The sequence below is a fragment of the Hemicordylus capensis genome, chromosome 2 (assembly GCF_027244095.1).
Source record: "Hemicordylus capensis ecotype Gifberg chromosome 2, rHemCap1.1.pri, whole genome shotgun sequence".
NCBI lineage: Eukaryota > Metazoa > Chordata > Lepidosauria > Squamata > Cordylidae > Hemicordylus > Hemicordylus capensis.
Genome location: NC_069658.1, coordinates 75,169,869 through 75,186,664, shown reverse-complemented (window position 1 = coordinate 75,186,664; position 16,796 = coordinate 75,169,869). Strand labels below are relative to the sequence as shown.

General features: G+C 43.5%; 1 protein-coding gene across 2 annotated transcripts in view; it reads right to left on the bottom strand.

Moving 5' to 3' along the window:
* DCP2 (decapping mRNA 2) overlaps positions 1-15,994 on the bottom strand; it is a 40,284-nt gene extending 24,290 nt beyond the window's left edge. The window contains exons 1-3 of one of the 2 annotated variants that reach the window (XM_053295133.1): positions 15,862-15,994; positions 3,176-3,296; positions 2,714-2,812 (exon numbers count right to left, since the gene is read on the bottom strand). In XM_053295133.1, the coding sequence (XP_053151108.1) occupies positions 2,714-2,812; positions 3,176-3,296; positions 15,862-15,914 (273 nt within the window). In that variant the 5' untranslated portion in view covers positions 15,915-15,994. Of the gene's footprint in view, positions 1-2,713; positions 2,813-3,175; positions 3,297-5,043; positions 5,631-15,861 lie in introns of those variants that run through there. The other variant, XM_053295132.1, reaches the window with a different exon arrangement.
* Between the last annotated feature and the right edge of the window lie 802 nt (positions 15,995-16,796).

Sequence of the window (16,796 nt, the reverse complement as noted above, 5' to 3'; positions counted from 1 at the left end):
CCGGCTCTTGGTGTCGAGGGGTGTCCTCCTTCGACGTTGAAGGAGACTGTTGGGGCAATCCTGCTGCAGACATCAAAATGTGACTGGCAAGCAGTTGCTTGTTGGCTTGCTAAAGGTGTGTACTCATGCTGCAACTTTATTGTTGACTGTAGGGCTGCAGAGTCTTTATGCAATGATGTTGACCTCGATGTCGAAGCCAAAACACTCTCTGCTTGATCTTGAGGGTGAGGTAGTATTCCGATCCTTGGGCCTTTTTGCAGGAGAGGCATGTAACCCCTCCTCCAGAGCCTTGCGTTTCTTCTTAAGTTTTCAATGATGCACCAGCAAAGACGATCCTTAGGCATGTCTGTTGGATGCTTGAAGACATGGCAGTCGAAGTCAAAGTGCCACTTAATGTCAAGGTTTTAGACTGAACAGCCGCTACAGTCACCAACATCGATGTTGATGGAGACAGAGGCGTCTGCGGTTAAAACACATTCTCGTAGAGTGCCGTGTGAAGACTGAGAGCTCTATTTTTCAGAGTCTGGCAAGGAAACAACGTGCAGATCTTACAGGTCATCATATTATGCTTCTTGCCTAGGCACAAAAGGCATGAATTGTGGCAGTCCATAGTAGGTAACTTACCGCCACACTCAGTGCATTTCTTAAATGTCTTTTTAACATCCATTTGGAAGCCTGCACCCAATCCAAAATAACCAAAATCTGATGTCCAATTAACAAAGAGTAGTCAAGATACAGTCTATATTCAAAATCAATCATACAATAATGATCCATTTGTCTCTCACTCACAGAACCTAACTCAGGGGTGGGGAACCTTGGCCCTCCAGCTGTGTTTGAACTACAACTGCTAACTGGGCAGAGCTGAACTACAACTGCTACAACTGCTAACTGGGCAAACCCCTGGTAAATGGGCAAAGAGGCACCTTTTACTGTGGTCATTCTCTTTATTTAGCAGTGGGAGAGTAACTGGCCCTCTCCACCCCCAGCACAGTACTTCCAGTGACTGTTGCTGGTGTCTATCTTATGTTTCTTTTTAGAATGTGAGCCCTTTGGGGACAGGGATCCATCTTACTTATTTATCATTTCTCTGTGTAATTTTTGGAATTACAAAATCCTGAGCCATTTTTGGAAGGGTGGTATAGAAATCGAATAAATAGTAATAATAACTCCCATCATCCACAATTATTGTGGCTGGGGATGGTGGGAGTTGTAGTTCAAAAACAGATGGAGAGCCAAGGTTCCCCACCCCTGACCTAACTGATAACCAAGGAGCCTAAACCAAACAAGGTGTATGCCACAGTGGCTGGAAAGGAACTGAAGTGGTGCTCTAACCACTAAAATAAATGGTCGCGCAAAGCGCAAGCGCCACGAGGAGCTTGGAAATTCCACCCACAAGGTCCTGTGCAGGCACAGAACTCAAGGCTTATGAATGGCAAGAGATCACGCTACAGATTTGCTCTTCTCCAGCAGTGCACAAAGCAGAAAAGTGTAGGTTATATTCCAGGTCACATACTCAGCAAGAACAGGGCACTACTGAGGCACAACAAGCCAGACCAGTGCTCCACGTGAAAAGTGCATGGAAGTTAGTGCTCCGTGACAGACAAGGCCATGTGGGAAGGATTCCCTGAAGGAAGAATGTTTTGAAAGCCACTGCATACATTACCTGTTCCAGTGAAAGGCAGAGGAACTACATTTAGTCCATAATTGGTTTGCCTCCTTTTTTCTGTATGATTTTTTCCCTTATGATGGTGAATAGCTGATACATTTATACTTATGGATAGACTGCAAAAGTCTCAGCCAAATGCTGGTACGTTCATTTTAATAACGTAAAATGTTTTCTAACCTTGCATACTAATACCACAGAAGGTTTGCTAATGAAAGGGATTATTAAACACCATCCATCCCCTCTCACTTTACAGTCCTGGAAGCCTAGAAAACTATATCCATGATTGGTGTTTATACCAGGGCACAACCTAATCTACAGGCACCAAAACCAGTACAGTGTGGAAAAATGCTAATATTGTACCTGCATGGCTGCTATGACGACTTTATTTCAAAAGGAATTTGCACCTAAACATCTCCAAGTCACAGGTTCAAACATCATGGTCGCAGTCCAACAAACCATAGTTTGTTGGATTAGGAACATGCAAAGAGTTGAGAGCACCTACCTCCCCATATGCCCCTGGCATCAGAAGGCTTCCTGGTCTGTTAAATCATCATTTCCTGTGCCATCAGAACTGAAGAATTTAAGTGCTCAAATGGGGAATCAAATGGTGGAACACTTAAACACCACTGTTTCCTGGTTAGGACATCATAGGAAATGATGATTTAACAAAACAGGAAGTCTTCTATGAAGCTAGATGTGTGAGGGAAGAAGAGAGCACTTGAGCTCAAGGCCAGCTCTAAGCAGTCTTTGCAAACTGCCCTCCTTGGGCCCCCTTCTACATGGGCAGGCTCTGAGAAAGTTGCTCTGCCAGCACCACTGAAGTCGATGAGCATAAAGACTGGCTCAAGAATCAGCAGTAGGCCAGTTCTGAGGGCCTGGGCCCTCAACAGCTGCCCACCTATGCCAACCCCGAACACTAGGCCTGCTTGCGTTTGTCACTTGTCCCCAGAACAAAAATCCAGTTCATTGGGCTATGAATGTGACATTCCATTCAGGCCACAGGCTCTTCAAGCACAATTTCAACCAATAGAAAAGACACTCAATCACCTCTCTAGCAGCGCAGTCATGTGGAGCTTCCTCTTTATTCACTTTTCCTTTTGGAAACCCCCAGCCAGACTTTGCTAGATAGCCTTGAACCAGCAGCACCTGGAAAATTTAAGCAACCAGACCGAGACACAATTGAGTGCTATGGAGGAAAAGAAGAATTAGCACGTTAATGTGCTAAGCATCAGTGGCATTGGTAATGTCTAACATTCACAAGGATTCAAGTGTTCAGTACCAAATTAAATGTTTTGAATGTGAAGGCAATCCAAAAAACCACCACAGAGAATTGTATAAAATGCAATATATGTTATTATGTAGTTATAAAACTACTATATATAGAAATACAATTTTCAGATGCCTTTAAAATACTCTCATTAATAGACTGGCTTTAAAATATATAATCCACTTTTAATTTTTCTTTACAGGGAAGAGAAGGAGATCCTTCAGGTTTAACTTTATACTTACATTTTCAAGTGTCTCATCAAGAATAATTGCACCATATGTTGGTACTCCCATTTTATACTCTTTCCATTCATCTAAAACCTTCTGCACATCTTCACCATGAGGCAGTAAAAAGGGGCAATGACTGAAAAGTAGAGAGTGTCAAGGAAATTCATTGCATGAAAAGACATAGGGGGGAAAATAGGGGGAAAGAAACCCTGCTAACTTGGCCAAGAGACACCTTTTTAAGTGGTGATTCTCTTTATTTAGCAGGGGGAGAGTAACTGGCCCTATTCACCCCCAGCACAGTACCTCCAGTGACTGTTGCTGGTGTCTGTCTTATGCTTCTTTTAGATTGTGACCCCTTTGGGGACAGGGATCCATCTTATTTATTTATTATTTCTCTGTGTAAACCACCCTGAGCCATTTTTGGAAGGGCGGTATACAAATTGAATAAACAATAGTATCAACCCCCAATTTTTATAACCACATTCCTATTGAGTGTTTCCTTTTTTCATGAATGTAGTCCTTAGCCAAAACAGTCATTCATTTGAATGGGGGAAGCCTTCTAATCCTGCATTATAACGTTTAATACCCTTTTGTCAGAATTCAATGAGCCTTGCTAGGGGGATTCTTCAATTTAAAAAAACAGATTTGTAAACACTCATTTGCCCAGCTGACTGGGGCATGTTAAAAAAATCTTCCATAAGCTACAATACAGGGAAGATTTTCTAAACTGGGAAGTAAGGCCATCTCCGGCACCATTTAAGTCACTAATGTGCTATAAAATGACTAATGTACATATGTGCAGGTCATTCCCTTAAGTTTTAAACCACTCCACCTAAGCCGGGGAAAGCAGAATTGAGGAATGCACAATGCTAGGTTTGCCAGATCAATCTGCTAGCTATGGAAAGTTGGCCAATCTGATCAACATCCTTTATATCAAAATGTCCCTAACACCCACAAAGTGGTGGTGGTGGTTAGGTCCCTGATTTAAAAAACCAAGAGTGGTGGTTGCTTCTCTGTAGAAGTGTCTGAGATCAGTGATGGGTGGACTGGATGAGTATAAACTTATACTATCAAGATATAATCATTGATTGAAAGAGGGAGACAGAGTAGACCAGGTTGCTAGGGAAATATCTGCACTAGATGGTATTGCATTCTCTACGAAGTGCCTCTCTTAGCCTGGGCATTTTCCGATCCTCAAAGGGCTGCTGTTTGTCAATGGCCTTCCACCAACTTCAATTTACCTTGTAGCTGGAAACAAAAAGACTTGTCTACTGTCATTCACACCTTGCTAGATTCCTAATTAAATGACTGCAATGCACTGTATGTGGGGCTCCCTTTAATGATAGTCCAGAAACTTGCCAAGTGTATTCTGATGTCCAATTATTACATAAAGAGACAAGCAACACAACAAAGTTTCACTCCTTATGCTTCAACACAAGTTTCAGCACAAAGTTATATTAATACATAAAGGATATCAGCTTTAGCAAAATCTCTTATCCCACACTGAGGCAATCCTGGTGTGTTCTGCATGTAGAAATCCAAGTAAAACCAATGGGCAAGCTCAATCTGAAAACACACACGGATCGCATTGTCTCGTTCCTCACTGGGAATGTGCAAAATAAATCGGCTGCCGGGGGAAAAGATATTTTTAAGAACTAGCCATTTCAAAATCTCTAATAAAGTGAACTCCTGAATTATAAGGAATGTAAACACAAACAATAGGATTTGAAAAAGACCATCAAAATACAGGGACAACATATAGATTCCACTACCATAAAAGCCACACAAAGCTTTTAATCAATGTATTTAGAAAGATCCATGATATTTTGATAATAGCCATTATCAAATGGCCATCATGAGATTAGTAGATTGCTTTAGGATACATCCAGATGCATATATGGCCTTCAGCCATTATAGTGGAGGATGATGGGAGTTGTAATCCACAGCATTTGGGGATCCAGGTTGGGAACTCCTGGGTTAAAGAACCCACATTTGCTTTCCATCCTCTAGCATCCAGTTCCACTGCCATGAACATTGCCTGAAAGCTTCCAGTTTTGTTTTTGTTTTTTTAAGAAAGAAGAGGAAAGAAGAAGAGGAAAGAAGGAGGGACTGACAACACAATTGCAATACCCGAGGCAAGTTCTTCTGAGCAACGCCAAAACAAATTTTCTCACTAATAATATTACTTTAATCAGCCACACAGGCAGAAATACTTTTACCAGATCAACTTGTGTGAGATGAAACATTCAAGGGTAAACTAAGCAAAAGAAAAAAGGAACTAATTCTTAATAATAGTATTTCTGTTTTCAGACAGCAGCCTGACATACACTATATGTTCAATTCAAGCAGCATTAGGGATGTGCATGGAACTGGTTTGGAGGCCTTTTATGGGCCTCTGAACCGGTTCAATGGATTGGTGGTTTGACAGCAGGGGGTGTCTAACTTTAAGGGTGGAGGAGGGTGCACTTACCCCCCACCACTACCACGTTTCCCCCCCAGTGCTCGGTTTTCCAAAAGTCCTTCAGGGAGGCAGCGTACCTCCCTGCCGCCCTGTTGTCTGGATGTGACTGGAAGTAATGAGCGTGCCTGCACGGGTTGGCGCACACACACAACACACGCACTCATGAGTGCACCGTGCGCACGTCCGATGTGCGCAGGCGCGCTCACTACTTCCGGTCACATCTGAACAACAGGGTGGCAGGGAGATATGCTGCTTCCCCGAAGGACTTTTGGAAAACCAAGCTCTGGCAGGGGAAACGCGTTGGGAGGGGAAACGCGTTGGGAGGGGAAACGCGTTGGGAGGGGAAACGCGTTGGGAGGGGAAGTGCACCCTCCCCGGCCCTTAAAGTTAGACATCCCCCGCCATCGAACTGGCCCCCACCATTTCCGTGCACATCCCTAAGCAGCATACAATATTAAAAGGGGATTACAGCTATAAAGACCAAAGTAGTCAAGTTCTTTGTTCAAATATAAAACTTTGCCTTAAATTGCCACACAACTATCCCAATTTTATTGGAACCAAAACCTATACAGGATTAAAAATAAGTCACCACCCTCCAAATGGTTGGAAGAACTGGCACTAAAATCTACTTTTAGTAAATTTGCTCTTCTATCCTAAATGCTTTGTTTACATAATATGACACTAGGAAATCTGTTAAGATAATGGAAAAACGTATTTTCCCTTCCTTCACTTCTCCCAATTACTTTATCATTCCACTTTGTAACCCAGAGGTGCAGACCAAACTTAAGCAGGAACAGACTCAGAAGGAGATTCTTGATGGTCTTGAAAAGAGAGCCTGGGTGGAGGGGAAACCCTGTCTCAAGCTTTCAGAATTACTTCCCAAAAGCAATCTCGCAACACAGCAGGAAGCTCTGTAATTGCACCTCACACAAACACTTTCCTGGTTTGTTTCCAGTTCCAGCTTTTGCTTTCCCTGCACCAAGAAGTGACTAAATATACCATAGTAAGTTATTGAGCTTTTCACTCAATAGTGATCCAACACTACAGAACTAGAGAGAATTGTCCTAAATTATTAACCAATTCATCCAGTCAGCCGGAAGAGAAATTCACTGATAGCGTATCCCTCAGGGGCGTAACTACTATTAGGCAAGGGGAGGTGGTTGCCTGGGGGCCCCACTGCTTTGCCCTCCCCTGAGACACCTCACATGACTCCCCATTGCCCCCTGCCTAGCCCCAAGTCCCCTCAGCCACTTGCCCTGTTTGCCCTCTCTCCTGCTTGTCCTCCTGGCCGGCAATCTAAGCAGAAGGCAAGCTGCCTGCAAAGACCTCCTTTTCTCCCCGCCAATCAGCTGATTGGCAGGTGGGCGGGGCTTCCAGGGAGGCCTCCGTGTAGGCCTCAGTGAAGCCTGAACTGGAGTAGGCTTGCAGGGAGGCCCCAAGCAAGCAAGCAAGCAAGGAAACAGGCAGGCAGAGTGGCCCCCACAGCTCTCTGCAGCAGACCCTCTGCCCAGCCCAGCATTGGCCAGGTAGAATGTGAACTCCTTTTTGTGGTCACCCCCCCCCCCGCCGCCCATATATAGGGATCTGCTTGCCACAGGGCTTTGATATGGAGTGGGGAGAGACTGAGAAGTCTCTGAATATTTAATTTAAAGCAGCCTGGAAAAATTGCTGGCTTTAAAAAAAACTATCTAAAAAGTCCTATAAGTGGCTTGTTTCATGGCAGAAAATTATAAAAACTTCTGGAACAAACAATATTATATTTATTTATTCATTCATTGATTTAGAAATGCACTTATGCTCAAGTTGTTTTGCAACCCAGAAGGTCTGAGTGAGAACTGTGAAGCATGTGTGGTGCTTTTATTTTATTTTTCTTGTGTGTGAACTGCTCCCCAATAACTCGCAGGGACTTCAGGGTCAATCTGGCCGACATGTGAATGCAGCACCTCCATTCCAGAGGAGATGTGTGTTAAAGGGCTTTAAAAGCCTTCTGTGAAAAAACCTCCTGCAATCAAACTTTACTGAATTTGTTAAAAATTCTGAGAAAACATACATAGGCTCACACTGCATGGTTGAGAGTCTCCTTTGCTAATCTGCAGCGAGGGGCCCATTTTAATAATTAGTGTTTCTAGTGTGTTCTAGGCATTAAAAGTAGCACAAATATATAGTACTCAATGTATATCACTATATATTGTGAAGTGTGTGTGTGTGTTCAGTGAAATGTATTTCTAGGCAGCATACTTATTTTGAAATATCAGACTTAAATCCTTAGGGGCCTGGGGTGTGCAGAGGCCCTGGGCATTTTAAAATCTCGTTTCTGGGCCCACTCCAACCTTGCTACGCCCCTGGTATCCCTGTCATCTCTTTTTAAGAAAAAGCAGAAAAAACCAGTGTAGAAGTTAGAACAGGGGTAGAATGAACACTTAGAATGAAGCATTAAAAAAAAGTGGTAATGCCCATCAAAAGGCTTTCTTTAGGAGCTGAAGACTATAGAATCTACATAATGCATGCAAGTGCTATTGGCATCAACTAGCACCCCGAGGCTTTTTTGAACTACAGTATATGACAGGATATAAATGGATTAAACATCATAACTAGGTATTCCAAAAGGCAAAACAAATAAAAGAAAATGTGGACAGGGTGGAGGGGCATGGACGGAACCCTTTTCCAAGCAATTTCAAAACAAGCCATAATCACTTAGGATGGCTTACTGTAACTGGAGACATCCCTTGATCTTAAAGCTGGGAGTGCTCATACAACATTTAAATAACTGAAGAGAAAAATTCTTCACATGTTTTAAACAAGAAGTTACATGCAGAGCTGTAATTTTACTTACCTGTCTTTATGCCACATGACAGAACACTTCAATTTAGCATGATAATGGGTATTGGCAAATTCTAGTTTTAATGCATTAGCAAATAAAAGCTGTGGCATCACAGGAGGCCATGTTTCCTTAAAAGAGCTGCTGAGCTAGTATTTTGAAACTGGTCTTCACAGTGTTTCAACAAAAAGTGTTTTTGGGAACCCAAATACATCATTTACATGTATTGGTTTAAGTTATTCATCCACCTTCACTCTACTCCTGCATATACAGGTAAATATATAAGCTGCCATTTTTAAAAAGGTTATTTTTTATTTTTTTACATTTATATCCCGCTCTTCCTCCAAGGAGCCCAGAGCAGTGTACTACATACTTAAGTTTCTCCTCACAACAACCCTGTGAAGTAGGTTAGGCTGAGAGAGGTGACTGGCCCAGAGTCACCCAGCTAGTATCATGGCTGAATGGGGATTTGAACTCGGGTCTCCCCGGTCCTAGTCCAGCACTCTAACCACTACACCACGCTGGCTCCTTTTGTAGTAGGTTGTAGGTTGCTCCTTTTGTAGGTTGTAGCCAGTATCAGAAGAGTTCCATAGTATTTAAGGAGGCATTCAGTAGCAAGTTGCCTTAAGGTCAAAGAGCTACACTGAGTACTATATTCACTAGATCCATTACATAGGAAGCTGCCATATACAGAGTCAGACCATGTATCAGTCTAGCTCAGTATTGTCTACACAGACTGACAGCAGCTTCTCCAAGGTTGCAGGCAGGAATCTCTCTCAGCCCTGTCTTAGAGATGCCAGAGAGGCAACTTGGAACCTAGATGCTCTTCCCAGAGCACCTCCATCCTCTAAGGGGAATATCTTACAGTGCTCTCACTTCAAGTCTCCCATTCATATGCAACCAGGGTGGACCCTGCTTAGCTAAGGAGACAAGTCATGCTTGCTACCACAAGACCAGCTCTCCTCTCTAGAAGTAAAGCTTCCATACAAGCACATCTTTCCAATAATCATCCAGTAAACACCTTTTTGTCCTGTATGCAAGAGTTTTACACTTTATAATTTACTGGCTTTGGCCAAGAGTCATTCAGTGATGCAACATTTAAAATAGCTCTTCATCATAAATCAGCAGAGGTTATCTGCTTATCACCAATATGCTATGAAGACTAAAGTCAGCACTCAAAAATCAGCAGAAGAGCTCTCAACAACTGTAATGTTTCTGGATCACTGACTGAAGCACAAGAATTGCTCTTATAACATGTGAACACCATAAAAGGTGAGTTACAGCCATGGTAAGAATATTTTTGCTGCAAACTGCTTAAACCTAGCTAGCTAGCACATTTATAATCTAGCCAAAATGTCAGTGCTAACTTTATAGTTGGACTGCTACACTTCAAAACAATGTATTATAATATAGGTTACAGCAGTTTACTGCTACAATTTTTATTGACACAAATGCTGAAGATTTCACAATTTTTTCAAGTTGACAACACACCCTCAGAGGATAACCCTTAAGACACTACAAAGCTAGGTTTATAGGGTCTAAACACTGTTCATTAGCATTTTTAATATTCAACACATTTGTGTCTCATCCTTTAATGATCATACTATAGCAATTAAACCCAATAATAGTCTCTTATTTAGGTTTTGCATGTCTAGAGCTTGCCAAGTGATACTGTTGCTATGCAATCACTTTTGCAAATTGGATAGTGGATAGGAGGCCTTTGTACAAGAGAAAGGTCAGCAAAGTTGGCAGTTCTATAGTTAACACCTAAGTATCAGACTGAAAATCAATTGAGAAGTTAATATGGATCTACCCAGAGGATTATTTATTTATCACACTTCTATACCACCCAAAACTCACCTCTCTGGGCAGTTTACAACAAACAAACAAAATGCTAAAACATTAGTTAAAATAAATGACAAAAAAAACCCATTAAAACAGTACTTAAAACAAAATAAATGATATAGTAAAAGTTAAAACATTACAACAATTTAAATTTTAAAACATTTTTAAACGATGCTAAAACTGTTAAAACAATATTTAATTAAAAGCCTGGGTGAATATTAAGACAAAGTTGACAGAGTTAGAACACATGTATGCATGCACCATAGTTTGAGTGTACCAATTGACCCTGGATGCAAGAAAGGAGTAAAGCCATCATGCACAAACTATTCTGGATGACAAAAACGATATACAGGATCCCAAGTTCTGCTCTGTAGCCCACCAGTATCTCAAGATCACCTAGTGGATACCAGGGAAAGAACTATCTCAGTGGTGATGCCACGATTGTGAAACGGTCTCCCCGGGGAACACTGCCATGACCACTGTTCCCATTTCTAAGCATGGTTCAAATACTCTGCTCTTTCACAAGACCGAACATTTTACTGCACTCTTCTTTATATTAATCTCAGGTTGTGCTGCTTTCATTACTGAATTTTATCATGCTGTTTATTGTGTTCAGGAAACATATTTCTGCATTATATAATTTGTCAGGGCATACTAAATAAAGAGAGCAGGGGTCTATGACAGGGCTGCCCTAACATACAATTAAGTGGGTGAAGCTTTTCTTGGCATCTAAACAAAGTGATGGAGAGTCTATCACCCACTTGATTTCTGCATATCAGGATACTGCTAAACACACCTTTAAAGCAGCTGGAAACCCTACACTGTGAGGCCTCCCATAGCAACAGTATCTTTGCTATTCCCTCTCTTCTACTTTAATCTCTCTCCAAGCTTCCATCTTATCTCATTGTTTCAGTACAAATTGATGGAATCTTTATATCACTCTTCCACTGCTAAAGCAAACAACCCATAGGAGGATGTGCTGGGCACTCCAAGGGGCCAGGGGAAGGAGCAGATTCCTGCATAGCAGGAGATTTCCTAAAGCATGCAGGAATGGTTAAAAAAAACAAACCTCTGGCTCCGTCCCGTACCAGTATTATTATTTCTTGTTTACACAGTCAGACAGGTGTCATTGACTGGTTTGTTTTATCCAGACATCGAGTCCTTCCCAAGGACCTGGGACGGCTGAATTATTTATTATTATTATTATTATTATTATTAATTCAATTTCTATACCGCCCTTCCAAAAATAGCTCAGGGCAGTTTACACAGAGAAATAATAAATAAATAAGATGGCTCCCTGTCCTCAAAGGGCTCAAATTCTTTTAAAAAACCCACAAGATAAGACACCAGCAACAGTCACTGGAGGTACTGTGCTGGGGGTGGACAGGGCCAGTTACTCTCCCCCAGCTAAATAAAGAGAATCACCACGGTAAAAGGTGCCTCTTTGCCCAGTTAGCAGGGGTTAGCAGTAGGGGGTTCAAGGGCTGCAAGTGCATATTGCCCACATGCTGCCTCCAATTCCCAGGAGAAGGAAGCAGCACACAGGAGCCAACTCACTACCAGACAAGGGCAGAAATCTGACAGCTTGGGGGGTTTTTTCAGTCTGAGGCCTAAAGGGAGATGGAACTGGACAAAGCAGGTGTATAGTCAGTTGACAGTCTCTAAGCCCAACCTGACACCTATGCTGGGGTCCTTCAACTTGAAACATAGACGAACCCTTCTCGCTTTAAAGGACCAGCTGAGAGGGGAATTGATCTTGGAGCATGCCCAAAATACATAGTCTCTAAGCCCTATTCTCCTCACTCCAATAGCCTCAGTGCCAAAGGCTAGACGAACAAGCTGTCTTCCCCACTTAGCCCCAACACCTTCGCAAGAGTTTGGGCCCCTTGATCTCAAAAGATCTCAACATTGTCATGGACAGACCACTACCTGATTAAGGTTGGTTTCACAACCACAACCCAGCCCTGCAGGGGTAGAGGACCTATTAAGAGGATCCTCCCAAGATGGCTGCTGGACACAGTAGGAATCCAAAAAGCCTTGGAGAATTTTAATGTTGGTTCTGCCAGTGATTCTGTCAATGTCCTTGTGGGAATCTGGAATAAGGAACTCACCAGGGCAGTAGACACAATAGCTCCTAAGCATTCCTTCCAACCTGCTTTAAAAGTGACCCTTTGGTATACAGAGATAAACTTTATTACGATCGTAGATCAGACTGATGGAATACAGAGGAGTTGTGGGGTCTGAAGCAGCAAGGATGGTGACTGGAGCACAAGTGGAGGAGAACTTGGCTCAAAATTGAGAGGACACAGCAGAGCCCATTTGAAGGTTTATGCAGAGGCGGTGCGTGCGGCAAACACACAATTCTGGTCTGCATGCATTGCTTCTGCAGATTCACATTCAGCATAGCTGTCCCAGGTTGTGAGGAGTTTGAGTCAGGCTCCTTAGAGTTCAAACCAGTCCCCAGATACTTTGTTCTGCTGCGATACTTTTAATGGGTTCTTTGCGGACAAAATCTCGTTATTTGGGCCGACTTGGCCTCCACTATTTTTGCAGAGTCTATTAAGGTGGGATCCAGCAATCCCTCTTGAAGTATTAGATTGGATCAGTTTCAATCTGTGAAGCCTGAGGACGTGGACAAACTGCTTGGGGCGGTGCGGCCTACCACTTATTCTCTGGATCCTTGCTTGACTTGGCTGCTTCTATCTAGCTGGAAAATTGTTGGAGATGGCCTAGTTAATATCATTAGCTCATTGCTGAGGGAGGATAGGATGCCTCCTTGTACAAAGGAGGCAATGTTTAGACCACTTCTTAAGACGTCTTCCCTAGATCTCTGAGTGATGGATCGTTATAGGCCGGTCTCCAATCTCCCATGGTTGGGCAAGGTGATTGAGAGAGTGGTGGCTAACCAGCTCCAGGCAGTTTTGGAGGAAACCAATTATCTAGACCAATTTCAAACTGGCTTTAGAGCAGGCTATGGGACGGAGTCTGCCTTGGTTGGCCTGATGGATGACTTTTACCAGGGAATCGACAGAGGGAGTGTGACTTTAATGGTTCTTCTGGGATCTCTCGGTGGCATTCGATACCATTGACCATGGTATCCTTCTGGATCGCCTGGGGGTGTTGGCGATAGGAGATACGGCTTTGTAGTGGTTCCGCTCCTATCTTTCAGGCAGAATACAGATGGTAGAGCTTGGTGATGGTTGTTCTTTGAAACGGGCACTATTATATGGAGTCTCTCGGGGCTCCATTCTGTCACCAATGCTACATCTACATGAAACCGCTGCGTGAGGTCATAAGGAATTTGGTGCAAGGTGTCATCAGTATGCTGATGACACCCAAATCTATTTCTCCTTATTATCATCATCATCAGGAAATAGCATTCACTCCCTAAATGCCTGCCTATGGGCAGTAATGTGCTGGATGAAAGATAACAAATTGAAGCTGAATCCAAGCAAGGTGGAGGTGCTCATTGTGGGGAATCAAAATCTGAGGGATGAGTTAGATTTTCCTGTGCTGGATGGGGTTACACTCCCCCAGAAAGAACAGGTACGCAGTTTGGGAGTGCTCTTGGATCCAGGCCTCACCCTCAGGTGGAGACGATGGCCAGGAGCACTTTCTATCAACTTTGGTTGATTTGACAGCTGCATCCATTTCTTAAAGAGATCAGATCTCAAAACAGTGGTGCATCCGGTGATAACCTTCAGGCATGACTATTGCAATGCGCTCTACGTGGGGCTGCCTTTGTACATATTTCGGAAAATTCAGTTAGTTCAAAATACAGCAGCCAGATTGGTCTCTGGGGTAACCTGGAGAGACCATATTATGCGAGATGGATCATATTACGCCCATCTTTAAACAGTTGTACTGGCTGCTGATGTTTCCGGGGAAAATATTTACAAAGTGCCTTTAAATCCCTAAACAGCTTAGATCCAGGCTACCTTAGAGAGTACCTTCTTCTGTATGATCCCCATCCTATGTTGAGGCCATCTGGAGAGGTCAATCTCCAGTTACCACCTCTGGTGCGACTCAGAACTGGGCCTTCTTTGTAGCTGCTCCTGGCCTATGGAATGCACTCCCGGCAGATATGCGCAGTTTCAGCTTACTGTTGGCTTTAAAACAGCCCGAAAAACGTACTTGTTTGGCTTGGCCTTCCAAGTTTTTAAGTATTTAAGTATTATTATTGGTTTTAAACGGTTTTGAATTGTTTTATATTGTTTTAAGCAAAGTGTTTTAAATGGTGTTTGTTTTTATATCTTTTAAAACTTGTTGTGCACCACCCAGAGCCTTTGGATGGGGCGGTTAAAGAAAGAAAGAAAGAACATGGCAAGTTGGGGAGGGAGCCTGCTTCATCCAAAAACGTTGCTAGTCCGAGCCAAGTCCATGGAACCAAATCTGTGGAGACACACCACAGCCTTTCTGCCAGGTGCCTCTGGTGTTGCAGTGGCAGATCTCACAGCTAACTCCATGGAGTTGGGTGTCACAACCCAAATAAAGAGACCTGCACACAAAAGTACGCTCCTACATGGAAATCTTCTTACATGGATTTTGGCAAAGAAGCATGCTTCGAGTTAAGAAGAGGGTAGATGGAGGAAAAATATCCTCTTTGCATTTCCTCTCTTCTTCTTCTCCACACATCCCCACCACCCCATGTATATATAGTATGTAAAACTGAAAGATACTGTGCTTATATTTTTAAAAGACAGAAGATAGAATCACAGTATATAAAAAGTCCACTTTTGAATTATTAAACATTCAAATTGGAATATGCTCTTGGTTGTGTAAGTGCTTAAGTGGTGGGCAAACTTGGCACTCCAGCTGCTGTTGAATTACAACTCCCATCATCCCCAGTGACAAATTGTGGTTGGGGATGATGGGAATTGTAGTTAAACAGCTCAAAAGCCAGGTTTTCCCACCCCTCCTTAAGGTGAGATGCCAAACTCATTTATATGTTCATACTGTACTGCTGTATTTATTCAAATTAAATTTTGCTTCGTGTTGATATGCAATAAAGCTCTCATGTTTGTTGCCATTACGTTGCTAGGTGTGAACAGTTCTACAATAAATTTCCACCCAACCCACATTGTTATTTTACTGTATGTTTACATGATGATTTAAAAAAAAAAATATTAAGGGGAGGGGGGAGAAATGTTACGATTTCGTAAGGCTATCACACACACACACACACACACACACACAATAAAAGGGGGAGGGGAAATCCAAATTTCAGAAATCGTACCAATGGACATAAAACACACATGCACAAAAAAGAAAGGAGGAACAGCTATTATTTGTTAAATAGAACAAGCAAACATACACCCTCTCCTCTTTGGTTTTAAGTTGTTTAACCAAAACCAATATTTTTTTAGGAAACCCTAGATCCTGGGGAGCCCTTACAGGACCTTGAACTGAGTGAGGAGTCCGGTGGGTGGGATAACCGAGGGCGGCGGCTGCTCCTTCTCGCACTCCCCACGGAGAGACTGTGTGGAGGACGACCAGAGCCTCCAAGGTCCTCCTGCCCGGGGCGCGGGAAGAGAAGGTCCAGCCCCTCCACGCCGCGCTTGAGGGGAGGGGCGTTACCTGCACAGGTCGTCCAGGACGCTGCTCGGAATCTCGACCCGCTTAGTTTCCATGGGGAAGCAGCGCAGCTCATGCCGACGCAGCGAGGCCCAGAGTAATGCAGGAGAGGGGCCGGGGGCGCGGAGGGGGCGGGGGGAGAGAGGAAACTCAGCAGGGCGAAGGCGGGACTCCGCCGCGATCGCCCCGTAAGAAAGGACCCAAGAAGCGAGCCAATGCGCTAACAAAGTTGTTCGAAGGGGCGGGGAAGATGGGAGAAACCTTTGCCTTGCAGCCAATCATTCCGCCAAGCGTCTGTAGGAATTGACCAATCCGCTGTCCGCAGCCAGTGACGACGAGCTGAGGCAAGCGGGGCGAGCGTGAGGGACAAAGAATTTTCTAAGCGCCGAGAAACGAAACAAACGGCACAGGCTCGAGGAAGCTGACAAGATCGGGTTCTTCTTTGCCGGGGCGGAGCTTGCTGGGCGTGTGGCTAGAGTTTAATTGCTAAACTGAGAGGGGCCTGGCCTCAAAGCTACCTGGAAGCTGCGCCCTGGAAGCGGGAAGTTCCGCCTTACTCCGCTACGCTCTGACTGCTTTGGTGCTGATTATTATGGTGGCTCTGAAAATAGAGGAAGAACAAAGCTTCGTTTCCTTTTTATCCTGCTATCTCGTGGGCAACATTCAGACAAAATTAGTCATAACTAAGGCCCAATGAAATTAATAGGACTCGAATTAGTCATGACTAACTTGCCTCATTCATTTCAGTGGTGCTCAGTCATGCTTAACTAGTCTGGATGTTGCCCATTGAGTGTATACTTCCTTAGGAATGTTCTATCTATCTATCTACTCTCTCTCAGGTGTACCCATCACTAATCCCATGCGTGGCAGCTCTTGTGAGAGTTTACAAGCTAGCTGACAGCAGTGGAAGAGGATGGGGGCAGCGCCAGAGATGAGGC